Source organism: Toxotes jaculatrix, chromosome 3 (genome assembly GCF_017976425.1).
Source record: "Toxotes jaculatrix isolate fToxJac2 chromosome 3, fToxJac2.pri, whole genome shotgun sequence".
NCBI classification, from domain to species: Eukaryota; Metazoa; Chordata; class Actinopteri; family Toxotidae; genus Toxotes; species Toxotes jaculatrix.
The window spans coordinates 17,399,730-17,425,804 of NC_054396.1; the positions used below are offsets into that span (position 1 = coordinate 17,399,730).

The 26,075-nt window shown below is 39.3% G+C and overlaps 1 protein-coding gene across 1 annotated transcript in view; it reads right to left on the reverse strand.

The window, feature by feature from the left end:
* The window catches only part of ca16b (carbonic anhydrase XVI b), a 103,192-nt gene that overhangs the window by 60,496 nt on the left and 16,621 nt on the right, over positions 1 to 26,075 (reverse strand). The window contains exon 2 of the mRNA XM_041033779.1: positions 20,541 to 20,645. Within this exon, the coding sequence (XP_040889713.1) occupies positions 20,541 to 20,645 (105 nt within the window). The remainder of the gene's footprint in view (positions 1 to 20,540; positions 20,646 to 26,075) is intronic.

Below are 26,075 nucleotides of genomic sequence, written 5' to 3' on the forward strand. Positions count from 1 at the left end.
TAAAGATATACCATGCATCCTTGAATCGGTTGGGGGAGAAAAGTAAAAAGCTGTGGGTTAGAACAGGCTGTTACTGTTGTTTCTTTACATATTTCAGCCTTTTATATATCAGTCAATACCTGTCTTGTTTGTATGCCTGTGGCAGGACTATCATATTTGATAAACACAATAAAAACTTGCCCTATAGTTGTGACTTACCATCATTCTATCCAATCCAGAACTTCACTATCTGCTTCCTTGGAGTTACTGCAGACAGCAACTGTGACAGGTGATTAAAGGTCTTGCTGTTCTGGGAGATAGCTGGCAGGGGGTTCAGATAAGATAACTACTTTCACCCCAAATGTTATGCCAAAGCCCAAGTGACATAAAAACGCAGACAAGATCCAATGAACTATCAGAGCCAATGGATCATCAATAATCCTCTCCTATCTCAACCATCAAAATGAAACTCAACTCATTTTGAAGTTGCACTCCCTTTTGCTGATTCTGCGGGTCACCTACTGACCCATGTTAAGCAAGTTCAAATTGGTTTTTTTCTATAACAGGCAGCCAGTTGCTTTAGATTTTGGAGAGGACTGACGTGATGAGACACAAGTTTTGTTAACTTATTCTGTCCTTTCAGTTTAAATTATGAGCCAGGTTTCCAGGCCCTTACTGCTCATAGGGGTGGTCTGAAGTGGTACTTCACTTGTTAATCTGTTTTATTAGTTCATTCATCTATCATCTCCTACAACTATGACCAAAGTCACCACTATGCCTCTAACCCATTCAACCAAAAGCTATGCTGTGTTGCTGTCTGCTTGCCATGGAGGTTGTAGGTCAAATTAATTTTATGTACAGTAACAATCTTCAAGCACAAACAAGCTTTCTGCCACTACATTAGACATGGAGCGCTTATGATTTAACTCGACTTTTCTCAAAAGTTTTGTTCTCTTCAAAACAGTCTGCTTTTCTGAAATTGGTACAAGCTCCCACGACTTAACCAAAAAGAACCAGACACTGTGGTCCTCTCAGTGGCCATAAAGCAATATCCAATATCTAGAAAATTTTTTTTTTCTTTTTCTGGCAGTTTCTCTCAAGCATTTCATGGCAATCTAATGACCAATTAGTAGGACTGAAGCCCAATGTTCTAAGATGGAGTTATGGTAGGAAGAGGCTCAGTGAAAAACCCATTCGCAAGTCTTGCCAATCTGTTCATGGAGAGAAAGAATCTTGCTCACAGTGAGACAGATTTAAAAAAAGATTTCACCCTCAGTGTTGCCAACTATTTTCAGTGGAAAGCTAAAGCACTAGATTATAGATGATTTAGCTAGATTTTGAGAGGGGGGGGGGGGGGGGGGGGGCTCTAAAGTTCAATCATTCAGAATAGAAATTTAAGAGTTCCCCAGACAAACAATGGAAATCAGTGACTGGTCATCAGATAAGCACATTCACGGTTCATACAAGTTTGATGCTGATTGGTTGAATGAAAAAGTCACTACAGGGGTTACTTAAAGTCACCATATCTAGCCAGAAAGTCACTAAGTGTGCAACAATGTTGAACCTTGTTAGCCCGACATACTGTACTCTAATATATTTACTACAGCAAATTACAAAAAACTTGACTACAGGAAGACAAATGATGATACAAGTAAAGCCAAGATACAACCCAGCAGGATAAGTACTTTGTATTCTGCTCTCTTGTAGGGAACCACTATCTTTCTGTGATATGTTAGACAAACTGACATTAACTGGCAAACACACAACGACCACCCGACACTGGAATGTCTTTTTTTTTTTTTTTTTTTTTTAACCTTGCAGCTTTTAGGTTGCTAGTTTGCAGAGAACAGACAATGTGGTGTGTGATTCAAGTTCAACAATCTAATTTGGAGATGTCAAGCAAACAGAGACGTTAATGTTGATTTTATTTGACTCCTTTATGGGCTGGCAAAATTACAGAGGTTTCCTTGAAGAAACAACTACATTTGGAGCACATCTGAAAAGGGCCTTCAGATATGGTAGAAACCTGAGGAAAATGGGAGAATTTGCTGGTATGGTACATAATTATCACAAGCTGAATAATTCAACCAAACAGCATCTTTTTTAAAATTAGTATCATTCCAGTGACTACAAAGAAAATGGGAATTTTTCATCTAGAGAGGGTACTAACAAGTTACATTTACTTAGTAAATATTTTATGTACCCCAGCACAATGGGCTTGAAATGAAATGACTGTGAGGTTAAAAGACTGACTCTTAATTTGAGGGTGTTATAATCCCTTCAGGGGAACTGTATGAATTATAGCTGTTTTAGAGAACAACCCCCAGATTTTAAAGTGACAGAAACTAATTTGACATGTTAATATAAAATGAAAATAAGGCCTCATTTCTCATATTTGTTTACAAATCTTTGTGCATTCAATGGCTGCCTAAAATATGCAACCCACAGACAATCAGCAGACTTGCTATCGTCCCTGCCAATGCTCTGCCAGATCTACATAACAGCAATCTCCACTTCTTACTGGTTTCAGTGGTTTTTGCCTTCGGTCTGATCATCAGCAAGTGAATTGCGTGATCTGCGTTGATTTGGCCAGTTAAGAGCACTCTACTCTTTGCCCATAAAAACATCCTAGGTTGTCAGCCTGTTCATTTAAAAGCACTGTTCTACTCCACTGTCCTTAAATTGATGGATTATTCAGTCCAAGAACTACCAAGTCCTGCACGGCTCACACAACACACACATTCCCAAACATCCTTTAAGCAGAAAAGGCAGCACTTAAAGCTGGTAGTAACTGTTACATTTCAACCCAGTGTGCTAAAACACACAAGCCAAAGCACTGAAAAGCTTATCACTGCACTAATACTGTCTGACTGCACCGCACATCTGAATCAAATTTAAGTCGGTTCCGATTTTAGGTTACATAACGGTTCCTTTGAGGCGTTATCTTAACCAAGACATGTTTCATTATGCAATTAACGGTGTGACCTCATACCCCTCACTCCACCCGGCCATTCAAGATCTGGGCTTCACTTCCAGTCCATGTCTGCAGGAGAGGGTGGAGGAAAAGACAAACAATCCATCCGTCTCTCCACATATACAGTACAATGTGTCTCAGTAAGTGCAGACAAAGGGCCCTTAATATTTAGCTACTGACCTAAAATCCTTAAATACACTGTACATTTCCAAGCTGATTTTTGATGTAATGTAAATCATAATTTAATGTGTTGACTGCCTACAAATCAATAATAGCAACCAGTAACTCTTTGATATTTTAAACGCATTTATGCACGAAGCACAGCAAAGAGATCAAACACTGTTTAGCTGATTAAGTGCCTGTAAGAGACCTTTGGGAAAACTGCATTCAAAAGTAAAAGCTGCACCAGAATCACTGATATCAGAATTAATTCAATGCTACAAAACTGCCAATATTTAAAACTGTCTCTGAGGGTGTCAGTGTGGCAGACTATACAACCATTGATTTCAGGCGGTCTTGCTGAGTTCTGAGAAGTAGGCATCTGATAAGAACGGCGCCACGGCCGTCTCAGAGCCTGAGCTCAATCTTTAATCAGGGGTCATTGTGTTCCACACAGCAGCCCCAAACACATAAAAGCAGGTAGAGGAAGTGGTAAATCATACAGGCATTGGGGTCTAATTGGCCACCAGAATGAGCTCCAGCCAAAATATTGTTTTCCCTTGGCGCTATCTGCTTCCATCTCGTGGACTTTCATAGAAACTGTGGCTTCCTGTTCTTGGGTGTTGGCCACTGCATAAGTACAACATCCCCTAGTCTGTAAAAATAATCTTCAGGACCTTGTGTAAAGAAAAAAGAGGGACAGAAATACATTCTGTCCCATGAGGAAGAGCTTCCTCTACAATTCAAAAACGTTAACAGCTTCCCCTTCAATATGGCAGGAGGCCAACATGCCAACAAACGTTTCAGAACTGTCACTTCTGAAGGGATCTCTGGATGGTCAGTGCACAATAAATTTCTGAAATCTAAAAATGTTACATTTAGTCTCATTAACTTGATTTACCCAAGTAGTTAGTGTGCTACTTAAAGTTTCTGTTTAAAATCATCAACTTAATCACTGCAAATTTATCATATATGTATATATGTGTGTGTATATGACTTGGCCCTTAAGTATATATATGAAGATATTCCCCAAAACAGCCAGAATAAGTCAATACCCTACCCTCAGGCACCCGTTAGACTCATTCTCAGCTGCACACCTCTATTCTTGAATACAATGGGTGTTACACAACCATCTTATATAGCATTCTCAGGGAAAGAGCAGAGGGGTGCCGTTTGTGGGCCATCACTCTCTACGTGTCCCTGTCCATCTGATCTGCCTCACAGCACAGCTGCTGTTCCGCGTCGGGCGATGCAGGTGATTGGAGAAGCAGCAGCAGGTGGACAGCTCGCTCTGTCAGATCAAACAGCTGTAGACTGTAGTATGCGTCTGTATGTCCACAAAATAATTAGCTTAACTCTGATGCCAACTTTTCAAAGCAGAGAAACAGGTGTGACCTGAGAGATTAGAGCCCACTCCAAGAGTCTCAATGCGTGACAGCCCTGTGTAAACATGTTTACTTTATTAACTACACTTTAACATCATAAGATCTGTGAAATAACTGTTAAACAACATCTCTGCAGAACACTATATAACTCCCTTTATAAAAATTTAACACTAGGTGAAAATGAAGGACATTGAGGAGAGCAAAAAAAATAGCAATACTTACTCTGACTGAGAAATCCAGTTTTCATATCCTTTATTTAAAAAGGCAGAAATAATTGCAGTGATAAACTACTACATAACTATGGTAAATACCTATTCATTTACATCTCCTAGCTACAGATTTTATGCGTCCTCTAATATGTAAACGGTCTTCACTGGACTCCAGTGAACCAAACCTGTTTACTCTGGCAGCTTCTTGTTTTACCATTCCCCCAAATCTGCTATTATCTTTTGCAAAATATAATCTACCAAATTTTAATAAACAAGCAATTACAGTAAAAAGACAGCTCATACACATTACCTCTAACTATGTCAATTTTCACAATTGTGATTTTCTCAGCTCATTTTCCTCCATAAAAACCAGTAAAACCAAGGCCTGTTGTCACCAGATGGGAGCACCACATTTTATTTTGTTTGTTTTATAATGAGCATTTCAAAGTTGCAGCCCTTTTTTGTTGATACAGGAATGGGGTAGGCTTTAAGTGCCCTGCATGTTTAGTCTCTTCAAGTTCATGTCCACCAGCAAAGCCCGTAAGTTGTGCAGAGTTATTATGTTTAATCTTTTGTTTGGCCGTTTGAATAATAGGATGTAGTTTATGTGTTGATAATATTAATTTATGATTCAAGTAGTTAGTCTGTGTTTGTGTCATTTGTGATTTAAATTCTGTTTCAGAGTGTTGTAAAAAGCCAGTGTCAACACTGTAAATAAAGCTTTAATCAAGGATGTGTGTGTATGTGTGTGTGTGTGTGAGAGAGAGAGAACAACTTGTTAAACATTGGATGTGAGGTGACACAAACTGATCAGTCAGCCTTTGCTGGCACTAGTTCTTTGAAGTCAGCTTGGTGTGTCTGGGCCCTTAGTTGTGGATTAAATCTGATCAGTGTTTGAATTGAGAATACTCAATAATTTGAATGTTTGTTATAAAAATTGTAGTCTTTTAAGTAGACAAATTTGTTCATTATTTTTGTGCATCCACTGTGTCAAGAGATAAGCTCCACACAAACAAGCTCAACATCTCTGAAAGCATACAAAGCAAAAAACAAAGATTCATTAATGTAATCAAATTATCAAACTGTACTAAATAACTAACCAGTAAATTCATTTGCAAATTGCTTAAATGTTGCATGCCTTGTGGACAACTACACTGAAAGAGGTGATTACATTTTTAGCTCCAAGGACACATTTAAACATCTAGTTATGCGACTTAAGCTTGCATGATGGCATTGTAATGATGCTATAATGTAATGAAAACCATCCAAACCAGCAATAGATGCACGCCACTGAAAACTCAACTTGTGAGCCTCGTTGCTTTAGCTGTTCATTTAAAATTAATCAAATCTTGGGATTTCAAAAGTTTAGGTCAGTATGAACCATCTATTAATTGTGCTATCAGGCTATATCTTACTGTATCAACAGCTGTTTTAACATATCTTTACTCCTTTAATAATCAAAACAGTAGCTCCATCAAAATATATTGTATCTCAGAAACGCCTCAATCAGAATAACTGCACCATTTAAATTTGTTTGAAAAGGGCAGCCAAGGGAAGAAATAATTCATGACAATCTATAGAATCTGTTCTATCCTGTACCCTTGTTCTTTGTTCATGATTTGTACTTTCCCAGAAACAGTTTTTTCAGTAACTCTTAGGCAAACTTTAGTTTGTTTAACAAATAGTCTTCTCCACAGAGAAATATTTTTAGATCCAGCTCAAATGAGTTTGGTCTCTGAAACTCAAAAGGACTACATTTGATGTAGAAGATGTCTTATATGACATTTTCAGCTAATTTATAAACCTTATGTTCGTCTGGCTAATGACTAAGTTTGAGGAGAGAGAGTAGAGAAAGTAAATAAAAGTCTGTTCATTAAAAGCTCATAGCTGCTTTTTAAAAGTTGTTTTTCCACAAGGCAGGAAAAACTAAATGTTTTCTCGAAGGGTTTTGCCCTCTTCCTCTATCAGTGCACACTGACACCAATCCAACACCGCATCAGTTATAGGAAACCTCTTGCTAATTGTAAAGAGGAGATTGAGGTGAGCACTCTGTCGAGCATTACACAGATCTCCTCTGTAGAGCTGCAAAGTGAAACACTGATTAGTGACGCTACATTACTCTGCTTTGTCCAAGGGCAACTGTTTCATATCAGCTAACTGTCGGAAACACAGACGCTAACCTCAGCACTCATAAATGTCCTGCAGCTGCATGTGGTGGACGTTTTAATATCTGAACACAGCGAATGTATTCAAATCACAGTCAAATTTATATTAAGGGATAATTAGTGAGTATTTAAGTAGTTATTCAAGTCAGAGGGCCTTTAAAATGTAAATGATAGACTGAGGCTAAAGGTTAATAAGACACCACAATGTGCTAGGATTTCCTCAGAATATGTCTTAATGCTAGTATTGGTCTTCATCGCAAACAGCAAACATTATAAATCACTTCTTTCTTTAAATTGAACCAATCATGGTCCAGTGCAGCTAGGCTGTGCAACAACACACACACATACATACACCGCAATAATATAACAGAATCCATCTCTAGCCATCTATTCCTATTGTTAGAGAGAACACCTTATTTGACTCTGAGCCTTCACCTCTTTATGAACTGTCAAACCCTCATATTACATTAATGCAGCTTCATCCATTAGTTTAATTATCTCTTCTTTTGGCTCTAGGAACTTCCACTAAGCTATGACTTCAGCACCTGACTATTAGAGAAGGCAGGCTGCGACCACTTTCTCGACCCACAAGTGAGAGTGCAGAACTTTAATGATGATAATGGTGGCTCATCAGTCTAAGTCATTTTAGTCCAGTCGGGTATAAGAGGCAACACGGTCCTGGAGGGGATGTTGCTTTTGCTTTTGTCTAGTGTCAGTCTTAAGTGTCAGTTTGGTTATGGTAAAGTGTAAAAACAACAATCAAGCCCAATATATTAACATGTCAATATGGCTAATTTTGTATTTTTAGATTTACTGTTTCTTCCTCTAACGGTGAAAATCTAATGAAATCTAAATTCTCCTGGGTTTGTTGGTTTAAGGACAGTGACACTGTATGTATGACGTCTAACTCCGCTTTCCTCACCTCATTTCATGTCAGCTGCAACAGGACTGCTGCATATTTTAAGAGGACTAAGAGTCTAGAGCCATGGTAGCAACGCTGTGAACCTACACTTAGGCACAATGGTGCTTTGAGCTACACAGTAGTGCGAGCATGCCAAAATGCTCAAGGGGCAATGCTAACATTCTGATGTTTAGCTGGCACAATGTTTATCATGCTAACTGGCTTATTGTAGTGCATTAACATGATAACATTTGCTATCACTAAACACAAAGCTCAACTGTCATTAATTTTGCAAGTATTTATTCACAAACCAATTGGACAAATCAAAATTTTGACCTAGATGAAACAGAGGGATCACAGAGTTATTACAATTCATCCTGGTGGAACATGAATGTGTGTATCAAATTTACAAATACTAAATAGGAATCTCATGGTGGCTTTAGATGAAAGGTCAGGTGATCCCCTTAGTCATTAGGACACCTCCTCTGGGAGAAATGCACATCTGTACAACAATTCATGGCAATCCATCCAAAAGACCTTGAGATATTTCAGTCTAGACAAAAGTGGTGAAACAAGAGACAGACTGACACTGCCATCCCTGGAGCCATACAGCTAGTATGGCTAAAAATGCCAAACACATCCCAGAGATCACAGAACCAACTGTGTCATCATTCTCACATTAAGCAGCTGGTCATCAGAGATGGGAGGGCAGAAGGAGCAGCAGTAGATACCTGCCAGAGGGGTCCTAGTCCATGGGACTGAGGGACACAGCGGCAGGAGGATGAGTTGACTGTGGGTCACTGCAGAGCAATAAACCAGGGCAGGCATAAGGAGACAGGCAGGCAGCTGTCTCCCAGGGGACAGAGGTTGTGAGACACACAGAAGCCTCTCACTTACCTGCCTGTCATGGCGTCAGGATAACCCTACAGCATGAGGTCACTACTAAGCAGACCATTAGCCACTGTCAGCAGGTGGAGGTGAAAGATCTCCACCCACACAGTGAACCCTCAGATGACATGTTATCTGGAATTTTATTTTGCCAGCCTGAGCATGTTCTTTTACAGGAGCTGATATTTTAAGTGTTTCGTCCTACAGTGCCAATTTTATGCGGTGAAAACTGGCAAATGTCTCATTAATCCTCCCTAAATTGACCAAAATATAGACACTTACATCCTCCAAAATGTCTAAAGTTGGACATGGCAGTTACACATATATTGTGCAGCACATACGTCTTCTTTAAAATGTGTGTGGAGGACACAGCTTGCCTCTAATATTAGTCATAGTTTTCAATATCAGATACAGGCAGTGAATGAAACTGTGGACATTGTGCACAATCTGATTTTCATCTTTCCTCACAAAGCAGAGATCAGCTCTGCAAATAACATGTACACAAGCTGTCTGGGACTGATACAGAGATCCATGCACTGTCCTGACCTTGTAATTATCTCCCAAAGGCTTATGAGCTATTCTGTTACCAAAAACAGAAATACACAAATGTGCACAAACACACGCTCACACACTAGGACAGAGACTCACTGACACAAAGAAAGATAAAAAAAAAATAACAAAAGACAGGGAGCCAACAGCGTGATGTTACTATGACTTTTCCTATAAGTACTAAGACAGTAGAAGTAGTTGAACTAGTACTGATAGTAGTAGTAGTAGTAAGGTAAAGCAAAAACATGAAACCATTTAACAGAGTGAGAGCCTAATTATCTAGCCGTAATTAATTTTTCATGTAGTTACTTTTTTATTTCATGAACTTATAAAATGGAAAAAGTAAACAATAATTGTGGCATGTGCAAAAGTTTGGGCAGCCCACTAAGTCAGTGCTTAGTACCCCTCTCTTTGGTAGATACCACCGCTTTCAAACTGTAGGGTTTTGTAGCAGCTAAGGGTCTTTCTATTCTTGATTTAAGAATTTTTCACCCACTCCTCCTTGCAGATCACTTCAAGTTCTGAGATATTTTTAGGCTGTCTTGCACACACAGCACATTTAAGATCTACCCACATTTTTCCAATGATGTTCAAGTCATGGGACTGTGAGGGCTGTTCCAAAAGCTTCAGCTTTCAGTGTTTCTTGAAATAGTTCTTGGTGGTAGTTCACAAAAGCAGAATATTCCACCACTATGCCCAAACGTGCACATGCCACAATCGATGTTCAATTTTTTTTTCCTATTCTTTTAAGTTCATGAAATAAAAAGTAACCTTTAACATTTGAACAAAACTTGCTTTTTTTAGTGACTGTTTACTGCAGCTGTATTTACCTATTTTCAATGCAAAAATCAACAAAATAAGTCATTTTCCTTGGGGGTGGGCAAACTTTTACATATATCTGTAATCGGCAGTATAATGGTTGTGTATAGTCAATTTTTGGATGACAGTGATTGTACAGGAGAGGTCACAAGGTCCTCACATTTAATAAGTGCCTTCCTCTTTGTTGCGTGAACTCTTGGAAGAGATTACAGCTGAACACAATAAAGTCCAAGCCAATCTAGCCGTTAGTGTGAGATATGTTCGTAGCAGACTAGAACAGACAGCCAGAGGTCATCTTCATGTAACCTTTTTGGCAGAGGTAAACATCAGCGTCAGCCAAATTACCTTCCCAATTTGCACCTGTGCACTTTGACCTGAACTAAGCAGACATGTATTTATTTACTCCAGCAGATGATGATAAATAAGCTGTACAGAGAGGCCTCTATCTGTACAGCTAAACCCTTATGCAGCATGTTCACATAGTTTCACAGTCATCTTTTGGTTGTATTTTCACAGCTCAATAATGGGAGAGTGTGTGCACATGTGGGTACGTGCGTCAGTCAGTAGATGCAGAGGCATAGGAGTGGAGGAAGTGAAAACTGAAGGCAGCTGAGAGAGAGAAACAGCGCAGGTTTTTTAGCCTTGGGTACCCCAAAACCGCTAATTAGGCCACAAATCACAAGATAGCACATGACCACACACTCCCAGATGAGTGTTGAGCTAAGCACAGCGAGCAGCCATTTTAAATCCAGCCCTAATCCAGTGTGTGTCTCACCCTCCTCACTACCCCCATAGCATCCACATGCAAACCCCTGCTCAGACTTGAGATGTGGCCAGCATTAGAAGAGATAGACGAGGAGGGAAATTAAAGAATAGAGGGGAGGAGAGAGCTAACAGAGGAAAATTTATTCCAGAGAAGGGGTGACTGATGGTGAAGAGTGGTTAAATTCATTTCATAATTAAAATTGCTCTAGGTAGGTTTCTACTAGATATAGGCATAAAAATACAAATTAAAAGTTCTCTGAAAAATAACATGTTCAAATTCGAAGTTATCTTCCCCTGACTCCCTCTGTCACAAATTTACTATGCCTACAGACACACATGCAAATCAAAATCAAAAATATAGGCTTGGTGATGTTACCAAAGCAGCTAATGGCTCAAATTACGAAAGCAGTGATGTGCACACGGATGATTGACAAAGTGGCCTTATAACCCCTGTATTCAAAGTTTCCCTCTGCTGTTTAAGGCTAAAAATGTACTTTGGAAAAAAAGGAAATAAAAGAGACACTGCTCTATTTCTATTTCTGAAAAATAGACACATTGGCACTCTCAAAATGTTTTCCAGCAGGAGGAATATTTTTGCTCAAACCAACCAAAGGTCCATTTTTAAATCCTGCCTATAGTTGATGAATGAAAAGTATAATTTTTCAGCCTGTAGCATAAAAAGCAGAAAATAATATCTGAAAATCAGTGAGGATCTTTGCATACAGTACAGAAGGTTTAGAGTATAACACACAGTGTTTCCCACAGAATTACACTGTCTTCGTTGCAGTATGGGGGTGGGCACAGTCCCAGCACATGCACACAGTTCAATAACAAGACTAAATGGGATGGTAAAAACTTTATGGATTTTTTTCACAGTCCACCAGGGCACCAATGTGGCAATGACGTAAGGCACAAAGCAATACATTACAGATCTTGTATGTTATCATGACAGGTGTAAAAATATTTTCGGTTCATTTTCATGGACAAATTAGACTGGGGCAGGTGAATGAATAAGTACAGAAGGTGTAGAGCAAGGGGAGATTTTCCACTAGTTATCCAATCACAGACCGACACGCTCTCTCAGACCAATAAAAAAAAAAAAAAAAAAAAAAAAAAAAGGAGAATAAAAATGCTAAAGCGGGTCGGCAAACATCCGTTGGTGGCCATTAAAACACCTGGTCAGCTCACTCAAGTAAAGTCTATGTGAGGGAAACACTGACGCATTTTAGAATGCAAGGAACAGCTTCTACCCCAATAATTTCATGATACGTCTACATTATTTATTATCCCTTGCAGGTATATGAGTTCCCGCTTAAATGAGTCATGAGACTCTACAAGACAAAGGATGACAGGCCTGAGTGATCTTCTTGCTACAGTGAGAATATGGAACTGGATGAGTTTTAAATTTTAAACGTGATAACTAATAAATAATAATTTATATAATCAATCAATTGTGACTGATAAACCAAATTCTCAACCAAATATTTACCAATGTATAAAATCTATTCCACATCTTTTTTTTTCCCCCCTAAAACAAATCACGCCACCCACTTCACAGGCACCATAAGCCCACAAAATAACACCGGACAAAAAGAAAGGCCTGAACCACTCTGAGCTATTGCCCTCACCAAGTTCAGCTCACCCCCTCAGCAGCCATTATTCTTCTATGTTGCACTTGTTCTGCAAGCGAAGCAGGGACAATGGCCACATGTTTACACAGGGAGTGTCCTTATAATTTAGAATCCAGACAGAAATCAATAGTTAGCGGTGTAATTCAGTAAACTACAGATAGTAGTACAGGATAAACGACCAAACAAGCCTCTGAATGCCAGTGATCTAGAAGTGATGCAGTACTAAATACCATCAATTGCTTCTACACAGTTACTTCTCAGTGGTTTGAAGGTCTAAGTACGATTTTATGCTAACACACCTCTCAGCATTTGAACATATGATCATCAATCAAACATTGTTTTATAATTCAAGTGAAGTATTGCACATTTTCCTGCGTTGTGCCATTATGCCACTATTACGGCCTTGCCCCCTACAGTTACCTCCTCACCTCTGGGGGTATGTGCACTCATTACAAAGTAAGTCATCATGATTATGAGTTTAAAAATTTGCTGAGCTACTAGCTAGCTCATTCCAGCTCATCAGCATAACCACATTAGAGAGGAAACCTGTGGGCTGGCAATCTCACACTTCCTCAATATTGCAGTCCCAGCAGGCCGAGCACGGCCACATCCATTACATTGGACAAGAGCCACCAACTAGGCCTAATATGCTGCCACAAGGCACACCAACATCATGTGACACCTGAAATTTAAGTAATTAGGTTTACACAACAAACCTGTCGCTCCAGCACATCAATCTGCCCTAAACAGGGAAATCATAAAATCTGGCTCTATTTATCATAGTTGCTGTGCATTGTGGCTTTGCTTCATGTATCCAGGTGGCAAAGGCCCGGGATAATGTTCTCTGGACATGCCAATATGACAACACAAACAATCAACTACAACAAAACTCACTGATACTGTATTAGCTCAGGGCGCGGGAATCCCTAATTTATTTCTGTCCTTAATATATTTACCTCATCTAGAGAAAGGAAACAGATTGTGGGAGGCAGTGGGAAGTAAGATGATTTGGAGCTCAATTCTGCTAAATTGGTTGCTGCCAGCGTGATACATCATGGAGAATTAAGATGCCTCTCCCCCAGCACAGAACTTCGGCAGCCATATTGGCACATCTGTCAAGGGCCCACCCCTGACAGAGACAAATGGACCAATTCTGGCACACGAAGGCTGATCCAAACTGCTAGCAATAACCAAGATGAATAATGAGTCGGCTTGGGCCCCAGGAAAATTCATTTTTAATAATTAGTGTTCCTGCACCTCTCATTTTCTCAGAAAATGAGTGCAGGTACAACTATAGGTTGATACAACACATCAGCAAGACTGGAGGAATATAGATGATGTTGTGTTAAACTTCCATCATCACAGAGAATGGCTGGGACTATAAATGCAGGGTGTAAGACGGATGAATCTCTCTCTCTGTTCTCCCAGGAACAGGGAATTAATCAAGTCCTGAAAGCACTGTGGCAACGGGAGGCAGTAGAGGAATGTTACACAAAGAGCACAACAAAGTTCAAAAGGTCTCAGGGCTTTAAAACGACTGTAGTTGAACATTGTTTATGTAGTAAGAATAAAGGGAGCGGGGGTTAGAAAAAAACCTAAACAAAAAAAAAAGAAAAGCACACAAATGAAACACACACTGATAGTGTCATGCAGCGTCAACAGATGCTGGTCGCATGCACCAATGACCCATGTGTCAATCCAGAAGCCGAAAGTGGTACAACTGCTGCTTTTCTGAACAGCTGACACGTGTCAACTAGCAATGACATTTGTCAAGGTGCCGCTGTTGTGTGGGCTTACATAGAAAACAATGCATGCAGGTGTTTTGATGCATACATACCCTGGCAGTGGGTGTTGCTCTCAAGCCCCAGCAGCAAATGGGGGCACAGCAGTTAAGAGGAGCAAGAATCACTGAAAAGGTTTTGTCGTTTGAATAGACTGGTGGTTGGTGTGCATAGCGATCAGATGAACGATATAAGCAAAAAGCTACTGCAATGTCCTCCCTGAACTAATATGAATATTCTGTTTAAAGCACTGACATTAGCATTTATGTTTGCCTAAGGACCGACTAATGTATATTTTTGGCTGGGTAATGCAAAAATATTGGAATAACTGGCACAGCCCCTTACTTACTCAGGGTCACTTTGTAGGTAATGTCACATAACATATTGTCAAATTGATGGTAATGTCATCAGATTGCATAATAATTAGAAATTAAATTCAACTGTGATTTTGAAGTGCCAGTCTAAGTATTTAATTCTGGCAGAAATCTGATTTAACAGTTGCTTCAAAGTGTTAATTGGGAAAACAAAAATTATGTATCATGACTCATGATGCAAAACAAATCCCGCAATAGCTGTAATATGCATTATTTGATTGTCTCAAAACAATCAGGAGCAAAACACCATTATTTACAACAAATCAGATTCCATCCATGGGGGCATGGCAAGATCTCTGGAGCTCTGGTAAAAATTACCTCTACCTCTATCAGAGAAGGCGTGTTTAAATATACTGTTTTTTTCTTTCTTCTGTCCCTAAATCCATGTATGTAATGGTCCATACTTAACCCTCCATCCTTACCCCCTGTACAGCTTTATAGTCACGGAGCTCTGCTTTAAAGTCAAGTGCTTATCATATATGGAGGTCTACCGGGAGCAATCCTCCTCTCGATTCATTACCTCCAGGAGGCAGAGCTCCTTCTATCGGGCACCATGACAACATGGCATTGCTCTTTTCCCTCCAGCCTTTGTAGGGGGGGGGGGTGTCAAGCCACAAGAGACAAAGTGCACTGCCTTCACAGGCACCCAGCTAATTTAAGGTTATATGAATCATAGGGTTTAACATGTCAAATCCAACTAACCAATCTGAGAGGCACTGGAACATTTTGAAATCAACCCAAAAACTCTGCTGAAATTCTGTGTATTTGTTCAAATACCTGTGTCCTCAAAAGATTTATATTAATGAGATCGTCTGTAGCCATGCAGACTAGTTTATGATTGACAGGTTTATCTTAAAAGCTGGGAATACCTAATCAGTGTCTTTTTTAGCCACACATTTTTACCAAAAAAAATTAAAAGAAAAATGTGAATACATTTAGAAGCTAAAGAAAGCGTGTGCGGGAGCAGAACGGAGGGTTAATTCAAAGCCAAAACTAAACAGCCCTGGCAATCAAGAACAGTGAGTTACCTAATCTTGTTTTGTATCCTCTAAAGTACTAATTAAGTTGGATCAACATAGCAATTGATTGAAAATGACTTCATTCACTTCATTATGTGAGACATGAGTGGAAAGATTGCTAATGATCACGGGCAACCTCAGTGAAGTGGAATAAAACAGGCAGGCTGGGGGGAAATATAATCCACATGTATCAGACAATCGCAGGCTCTTTCAGTGGCTGCAACAGCTTGTCAGGGTGGCTTCCATCCAAACATCCATGACTGCTGGATGAAAAACAGACAGTAGGAGCTCTATCCATATGAAGCGCTGCGCTAGTAGTAAATATGTTATAAATGTGATAAGATGCAGTGCTTTGGAGCTAGGCTACCCATATCATCTGAGGGATTTAGGCTACAGTAGCAAGTGCTCACTGCATTTTTAATTTTCTCATATACACACAGTTATCTTCTTTTTTGAATTAAAATCATGAGTTCTTGCAGTGAGCACAGCAAGAACACGCATCTTTTCATTAATCAGCTTCATATGAGTCTGGAATGACACATGGGGTAATTTAGGGACTTGGCAAAATCTCATAATGCAGTGAAAATGAAAATTGACAACGATTAACTTTGGGGTGGCTGATCTATATTTTTCCTTACATCTAATGTCGTTATTTCTTTGCTTTGTTTTTCTTTTTTGTTTTTCATTCTACACACTGTTACAGGGGATCAAGCATAATGCTTCTGCAAATGCACATTAAGGTAGTCCAACTGTTGTGCTGTAATTAAACTAGGACGATAAATCAACAAGAGTGCAATCAAAAGCAAACTACTGCCTATATTGGCCCAAACCATAAAACTACTGATAAAGGAAGCCAGAGAAACTAACAGAGATGATGTGAAAACCTGCAGAGATATAAAAAGGGGAAAAATGATGCATAGCCCTGTTCCTGTGGGAGTCTTATGGTGAGTATGATATCATCCCTCTTATGAAAAATGCTTCCATGCGCGGACGCACATGCATGCGCGTGCACACACACACACACACACACACACGCACACACACACACAGCATGCCTTAAATAACTTTTAATCAAATTTCAGGGCGTGGGTTTTGAGGCTACTTACATCGAGGTTCATAACCAACGCACACAGGAAGGTGACATGTCATGGACTGATAAGGGCTCTCATTGCACTGTGCGCCTCGTTGTCGGTGTAGTGGACTAATGTGTAAAATACGAGAGGGCTTAGCTATGCTTCTCATTATGGAAAATACAGAATGTATTTTGATAGTGATAGCACTGATACAATTAGGTAATAAAAACCCCAAACCATTAAGTCATATGTTAGGAAATGGCTAAAGAACAGTAGAAAGTCATCCATTGTTTTACCACCATTAACACCATTACATTCCCATAAATTTAACCTTGACAACTGAAAAAATCTCATCTGGACAAAATTTAGCAATTCAGAAACTCTCTATACTGTTGCTCAAATTGCTTCAGTTTCTGCCATACTGTTGGCCGTTGTTCTTCAGAAGCTCTCTCCTAGAGACGTCTAGACTGTAGGATACACAGTGAAGGGTGTGGAAAGTCTGTGTGAAACAACTGGTTCCTCTATACAGTATGCCATGTACTCTATGAGTGTGAAGCACATAGAGCTGAAGTCTGTCTTGCACCAGTACCTTCTAGCTTCAGGCTAACCCTACTGTGTGCATTTCTTTAACACTCACTTGCACCAAGCAAATGCCCTTAATAACCATTTAGCTGCTAAGGCACGCTTGTCTGTCCCCCATTCGCAGCCTTAGCCACTAATTACCTTTCCAAAGCAATGGACATTTCTGTGTTCCCTCAATGCTTCCCTTTTTCTCAGTACAATCAGCCAGCTGCCTTCACTGGTAGGAATTACTACACAGGCCTGAAATGAATGTCCAACATCAACCCAAGTCAGCCAGTTGCCTGACAGAATGGTTCATTTTCTGTCAGCCCTGCCTAAATAAAAATTACCAGCCTGTCTTTTTCTAAGCACACGCTAGTCTGCTCGCAAACACAGAACATTAACAAAAAGCTGAATATTCTCTCAGAATGGTTACACAAAATACGTGTTAAAACAGGCTGCAGCTCAGACTGTTTACAAAGAGATATATAACAGTCTGTTAAGTGAAAAACATACAGCCCTAAAATTTAATCGACCAAAGAAACGTGCCAAGTGCGACTCAAGGCTGATGTCTAAATTAGAAAGAGAGAAAGAACTTGACCTGAATATTCAGACAAGATCAGATTCAATTGGAGTCCATACGCAAGGTTTGGTGATTTTACTAGTAAATTCAATGGATATGGTCTTTTGAATTAGAAATCACTGACTAGAACCAACGGCCCGCGCATCATGACAGTTACAACTGCCCAGTGAAGATGGATAGAAATATAATGGTTTCCCACAGTTTAGTAGTGTTTAATGCTGGAGATGAGCCATGTGTCTGCCTCCTGCCATTTAACTTTAACCAACAAACAAAATCTTATAAGCGAGCATAGAGGCCTCATACGTGCCTAATACTGCTGACATGAATCAGTCTAAATAAAAAGCAAGTATTGCCATAATGTTGTTACTATCATTCAGCTAAGAGCTGAAACAGTTTAATCTGATCATCAGATAAATTGAATTATAAGAATATCAAATTAGGAAAAGGGTGATTGAAGTTGAATTAATATTGAGGGTTTTTGTTCTTGAAGGTTTCCAGAAAACAGTAGCATGTTTGAAGTGATTAGGATTCCCATAATGGGCTCCACACACCTTGTAGATAGTGAAAAAGCAATCATGCTTGGATAGTCCAAGCAGACACTCTTTCACTGCCTCTGCTAGACAACTGGGGGAGACGAAAACCACAATGAGGAGTGACATGAATATCAAACAAACTTGAGTCCAAAGTAAGCACAGTTCATTTTTCGCCGTTATTTGCACCATTTTCTTGCCTAAAACCACGGGATTCTGGGCTCGCTACAGCAGTGCCGAAGACAAAATATTCCATCAGTAAAAATATTTTTCAGAGCTGTGTTGCACTCCAACAGCAGAGGGACCGAGTTAGTTATTTGCTGGGCGGTGTTTTTGGACCTTGGAACCCGTAAATATAATTTTACCTCTGCTCCTCCCTTCCTGAGCTCTTCCAGTGAGGTGCCCTCGATCAAAGCACATAACCCCTATTTCCCACTGGAGCTGCTCAATGGCCAATGGAGGGCTGTGTTTGCACTGGGCTGTGAGTGTGTATGGCTCAATGTGAAAGAGCACCCTGAAAGAACGTATGTGCTTATCAGAACTGCTCTCTCACAAAGAAAAAAACTCATTTCCTGGTCTGAATACATGGGCCTAAACACATTAAGAAATATCATACTCTTATACATATAAGTATGAATTAATTACTCGGGAAGAGCCTTTCCTCATTGCTTTTTATTTTTATGTGCAACCTTTATGGCATCTAGACATATTGGGCAAGTGGATGTAGAACTACTTTGCTGCATCAGTATTACAAAATAAAATGTTTTTAAAAAAGGCTGAAAGAGATAAATAAGTACTGCCCCCTTATATGTTCAATTCAATGTTAACGTGTTTTTAAACACGTTAAAATTTGTGGGAAAAATGGGGGAAAAAAATAGATAAAAAATTGTCTAAACCAAAAATTTCATGACCCCCCTGCAGTACCTCCACGGATCCCCTAGGGGTCACGGACCCCCTGCTGAAGAAGTTTTGTTGACGAGAAACCTAGGAATTTATCTGCATGTGTATTTAGTTAGAGATCTTAAAAAGGTTCCATAATAAAAATAACAAAAATTCTCTGATACCAACATGTTGGTATCAGCTTCAGATAGTGGCTAGATAGTTAAAATGTTAATTGCTGTATATGTATATACAAAATATACGCCTTTGGCGGCTTAAAAAAATCTACCCACTTTGGTCTGACGTGCCTTATTAACAGAAGATATTTTTACATCTATGTTTTGCTAAATCTGTTTTTTAGTAGACTTTGAAAACAACCTTCTAAAGCTCATAACTCAGCTGCTGCTTTCAGTGAGTTTACACATCAATTGCCAGTTTCACTTGAAAAACACGCCCCAACTTTACCACTCAAAAATACATATGCAAACACGTACTGCTCTAAGAATACTTACAAGCATAAAAGTGAATGTAATTAATCATCCATTAGAGCATACATCTGACTGTGGGCTGCCACGTCCATCCGTCTTTCCAATTTGTTAAGGTAGATGGTAAATTAGAGGAGGAGGAAAGCCTAAATTCCCAGAAGCACTTACTTACAGAAGCATGCATTTTACCAATAATGGAGACAGGAATTAAAACAAGCAGACATGCAGTTTGGTCTGCTGTGCTTCTGATACAAAACTTGACTGCAAATAAAAGTAGGTCTGCTGAAGACAGCTGCTTACTGCACAACCAAATGTTACAAACCTGAAGTCATATTTTTTTTTTTGCTATGTGTTAAGACTTTAGTGTAGCCATCACTTTTTGTAAAGAAAGGAGGTTTTATTAAATTGCACAACCACAAACTGATCCTTGTGAAGTGCACAATTAGTATCCTTGATCAAAAACAACAAAAAACAATAAATAAATTCATTCAAGTCAACTCATTATTTGTGGTTAATCACAGCTCGCTACAACCTAATCTGAACATCAGCTCACTTTGTTGTACGTCAGTGCTTTTCTCTCTCCAGTGCATTAGTATAATTACGGTCATTAAGAGCAATGAAAACATACAGTACAGGTAAACCATTATATGAATACTAAATGCCTAATTCAACCTTTCAGGCTGCAGCAGTGAGGAGGGAATGAGGGTTACTGACAGAATGGTAGACAAAAATAGCAAAATAATCGGCATGGCAGAGCAAAGGTGAGCAAGTCAAAGAAATGCATTCCCCCTCCTACTGAGGGCTTTGGTCAGCGCTTAAATGAGAGCTCACCTGAATAGGACCAGTAGGGGTCACCAACTGCCCTCCTCTCCCTCATTATGCCTGTGCTCCCATGATGCCCGTCTCTGGCATAGTTAGGCTGGTCATCCAATGCAACTGAGGGAGGTAAAGAGAGAGAGAGAGAGGTCAGAAAATCCACAAGGGAAGAAAAGTTTCAAATAACAAATCCTATGACCACTTATTCAACAATCTATTAAAAATGTATGAAAAGACAGATGAGGCTCATGTCAAAGGTGAGAGATTTATTAAGAAAAAAAAAATCAACTCTTCAGATTTTATCTAATGAATCCTAAGTCTAGTCTCCGTAGGAACTGAGTTCAATTTTTAGTGCCAATGCAGAGAAAAGTGTAGTGAAATGTGAGGGTATGGATGTCTGGTTGATGGATCGGTGTGGAAGGTGTTCAACTTTGACACTGCAGAGTGAGATTCACGCCCTATCTCCTTGGGCTGGTGAATCACATTATGATAATGTGAGCATGATGTTATCAAATTACAAAATGAATCTCATTTTGACAAAATGTTTACCATAAACTACCATAGTGTGTGAAGAATTCTGTTTGATGTAATGCATAAAAGTGAAGTGGAGGCCACTGCAGTGAACATCGGTTTGCCTGTTTTATATGCAATTTTGAAAAGTAATTTGCCTTGTTGTGCTATGTATCGATTTTGGAGAAATACTCCTGCTAATATTGTGATATGGATTTAAACCCTGTTACCTAGTGCTATTACCTCGGACCTTTATCAGAAATAGTGGGAAAGGTCTTGGCTGAGCTCTTATGCTGTAGTTGTTGTGCAGATTTGGTAGGAATAATTAAAAAAAAAGGCACTGAACTGAAAATTGGCATGGAAATTTGAAACTTGTTATCATGGAACGAAATCCAGGGTTTTTAGAATTGTCTGAGATCAGGGCTGTGTTTTGCTAATGGGTTATAAATATAACAAATACAATACTTACATAAATATAATTTGAAAAAAATATATATGCTCAAAATTCCAGATTACAGCTAAAGTACCACTACACTTCAGTTTAACAGTAGCATTCAAACAAAGTGCCTCAAATCTTCTCCCAAACTGCAGCTGTTGCAGCTACTCTCAGCCAAGACTATAACCCCCAGAGGTGACAGAGACTGAAACATACTTTAACAAGGATAACTTTTGCCCAGGATCTTCAAGTCCCTCTACCCGCCTAGCTGCTCTGACAAATGACAGTTTCCTGGACTTCCTACCCTCACAATCTGAACCGGTGAAAACAGAAGCAGCAGCAACAGTGGTGAATGTGTACCAAAAAAAGACACCTGCTTTCAGTCCCGGTGCCATTATTTGGCACAAAGCCTTAATGGGAATTAATAATGGGATCTGCTGAAAACAAGAGGAGCTTCTCCCATAGCCCCTATGATACTTCCTGCTCTCTTACAGCTCAAATCAATCAAATGTTTTGCAGCAGCAGCTTTTCTGGGAAAGAAACTGTAAATGGACTGGATGATCAATGTTTGTAATATATGTATGGATGAAATAATACCATAACAGCTTCCCTGCTAAGCGCCTATGTGGAAACTTGATTTAGTAAAATGTAGACAGCCTGTGTTACCAGGAGTGTAAGCAGTCAGTCCCATGTCTTCTGGGCACCAATGTCTCTTTAACTTCTTAGAGCAAATTGCCCCCAAAGAAATCAAACATTGTCAACAGAATTATAGCACATGCTGGGGGCGCAAATTGTCCTTAAGCATACACAACGCCCGAGAGCATGTAGGCCCTGACTTACAACAATCAAAGTCATTACAGGGAATGTGCTCCACAACGGATGCAGCTTGTGCCAGTGGAGAAGAAACTGTCTACCCGAAGCCATTGTCAATCAGGTGAACAAGCAAAACATGAGTGTTCTGTGTTGTTGTTTAAGCAGTCAAAACCCACAGTGGCATTCAAAACCTGGAGATGTATTGGCTAATACTGGTTGTCTGCTGCTACAGGGATGAAAACAACTGGGCAAGCAGATTGTTTCTGTGTAAAAATGGGAATGGGAGGAAAAACTAAAACAAAACCAGAGATGACAATCTGCCAGAGCCAGAATGGAAGCAGAAATTACTGTTACTTGCTGTGAAACAGTTTTTGAATCCATTTAGAACCTAAATGGATTCAAAATCCATAGATAACAATAGATAATCATGTTGCAACACAGTTTTTTGGTTACACATTGTACTCCGTACAGTACAGCTGACCTCACATCCAAAATGAACTAAAACTACCAGAACAGTCAATTCAAATGTGTCCCAAAATGTGTTCACTAACACAACAGCTACAGAGCTCTATCAACAAGAACATTTTAGCAATCAGACCACAATGACCTAAAACACTAAAAGGCTCGGTTTACTAAACAGAACACACTTAATTTATAGTAGACACATGAAAGGATTTCCATTACTGTATAAGCACATGCAGCATTATCACTGTAACCATGACAACTACTGTATCACACTTATTTGCCTCGTGAGGTTAAAGGGAACTTTAGAACATTAGCACTACTCCCTGGACTCCTGAAGCTAAGCCACCATTAGACAGTGAGTTGTAGTTGGCTTGATCAGCAAGACAAACACACACACACACTCACACACATCTCCAGCCACTTAAGACAAGCTCAGCTCTTACTAATAGTTGCATCATTACCGGGGATTAATTAAACTAAGCACTACATCAAGCCAAGTCTTTCCTTGAACTCAAAGTCAGCGCATCACTGTCTCTAAAAATGGTCTCCACTATGGTATGAGCCACTTTCGCACTGTTTTCCAAATCAAATTCATTGCTTGAAGGGAGGTTACAGAGGCTATATGGGTAGAGTTATATATGGCTGCCTTGTTATTATCAGATGAATCAATCCACTATGGGGAAACATGGGTTAACATAAAGTGTGAAACAGAGAGGGAGGGAGTCTCTGTGGCAGAGTCTTGGAGCATATTTGAAGGCAGGTTGTGAAACAGGAGGGCTGCATCGTCTTTGATCAGAGAGCATAGGAGACGGCACCATGTCAACAGTTTACACTCATCCATGTCAGCCGTCCCCTGTGGGCAAAAGGATTAAAGCCACAGCATCTCTGATAGAGCAGAGCAGACAACACAGTCGGTGCTGGGCCTGAAGGAGACTGAGGGGAGCCTCGCTGTACTCAAACAACATACATAAATCTTAAATCCAGAAAATACAAGTAAATAGCAATTATGTAGGTTAACCGGTAGTTTCAGTGAAATGCTACATTCAGAGAGTTGGGCCTAAAAGGTATTTTTACATTTAGACATTGTGAAACTTTACATTTTGAATATTCTTTTATGAAGCTCAGAGGAAACAAAAGCCTTCAAAACACCTACAGAACAACACCATGTACAAAATCATTTTCCCTTTTTCATTGCCCTGAGGGTTGTTAAATCATCTACACTACCATTAAGCCCTGCTATTTGTTCCATAATATCACACTCAACAACAAGCCAAGAACCCCTGAGAGCCCTTGAAAAACAGCAGCCTAACAACAACCACAGGAGCGTTTAACTTGCATTAGTCATTGGGGGACGTAGTTAAAATATCAATCTCATCACCAACGTTAGCATCAGGTACGTAAAGAACATCCTGGGTGGCACATCCATTTCACCAGATGGATTATTACGGGGTGGATGAAGCTATCAAATGCATCCTGAGTTACAATGTCCATGTAATTGGTGCCATTTTTGAGGAGGTGAATTATACTATGAGCAAAATATACATCTACATTGTACATTATGTGCTGTTGTTACTGTTCAAGTATTTTATGCAATCACACTTGCTGGGGAAGATGGATTTCTTACTTGGTAATTTTGTTTCTATCGCTGGCTTAATCACTTAATATAATCAAATCCAAACTGACTACTGACATGGAGCAAAAAAACTTATAATGAATATACAACAAATATAATGAATAAATAGAAATATTTTTTGAATGTAATGTATAAATTTTAAACAAATTACATGCATGCAACAGTGCACAGTCAGTACCCACATGCTTTCCCCCAAAATAAGTGTTAGTGCTTAGCCTAACACTATGATATTATCGATACATACAAACATCATCAGATGCCATATAAAATGTGATTCCACTCCCAAATGTGTTTCATCCAAAAAAAATGACAGAACTCTCACTGCACAGTTAAAGTGCAACATATGGCAATAGGTGGCTTATGGCTTACCTATCTGAAAAAAGAAAATAGAACGCTATAAATAAAGCACTAGGCCTAAAAATAGGCATAATAGAACAGTAGGTCTGTTTTTTCACCATTATATTTTGCTGTTGCAGTATTAAATAACCAGCAAAGCCACATGCTCGAGGGATAGTCATAGCAAAGATCTTAGCTGTTTCTGCCATTTGTGGGTTCACCATCACCTTCACGTACCTCATAGGTTGCTATAACACCATTTGTCCATGAATTATCATATAATAACTAATACAAAAATAAATAAAGGTTACTTAATCTCATAGGTGAGGAGTCAGTCATTTACTATTTGTACCCATCCTCAGTGACAGCATTTGGCTGTTAAAGAGCAACCTGGTAATATCCAACTTTTTGTTATGGTCAACAAATCTCATGAAAAGATCAAAACCAACCAGTGTGTTAGTTGATCTCTCAGTACTTTCAGATTTTCCCAACTGAAGACAGAAATGTTTTTGGTGTTTTTTTTTTTTTGTTTTTTTTTTAAAATGGGACACTAATATACAGTATACTTTCCTTTTTTAAAATGACTGAATAATTTCCTAATTACTGAAGCAGGACAGCATGTATGAGAGTGACTCAAAATAAACTGCAGTACTCCTGTTCATGGTAATGAAGGAAGATGTCACTTAGGGACAACATTGTGGCTCACTGATGTATTTCTTAACAGTTTTTGGACAAATATTGAGGTCTATGGCACAGAGAATTACACCATATCCAGCTACTAACAACTTGGTATAACTTGTTAGCAGGATCAATTCATTGTTGGTCTCATGGAAATTTTTTGACCATAAGAAAAATATAGATAAATAAGTACCAACAGACCTATCCAGTAAAGGGAAGTAGGATAAGTATTTTATTGTGTTTTCCACAAATCTTTATAACATTTTCAAATGTAAAGTGTCAGTAGACAAGTTTTTTTGTCTTATTACTTTTTGTCTTATTTTTAACTTATTATTATGAAGTAAATGTTGATGGAACGGCTATAGAATAATGGCACCATCAGCAATTAGTCTGGTTCAACTATAAGCCTTGCTTTTACAGCACAATTCTGTCTGCCACCAGGTACGAAATGTCACAGGAAAACGAGGGCGCAATTTAGGGCATAAAGAAAATGAATCTGTCATTGCACAACCACAACATGAAGAAGAAGTTTTCCACAGTAGCACAGGTAACGGAAATGGTGGACAGTAGAACTGGAGTAATTGTGGAAACTGTACCTGGCAAAAAAAGAGTCACATTGTCAGAGGAGGCAAAGAAGGTGAAGAGGGAGAGTGACAGAATCCGAGGGAAAACAAAGACT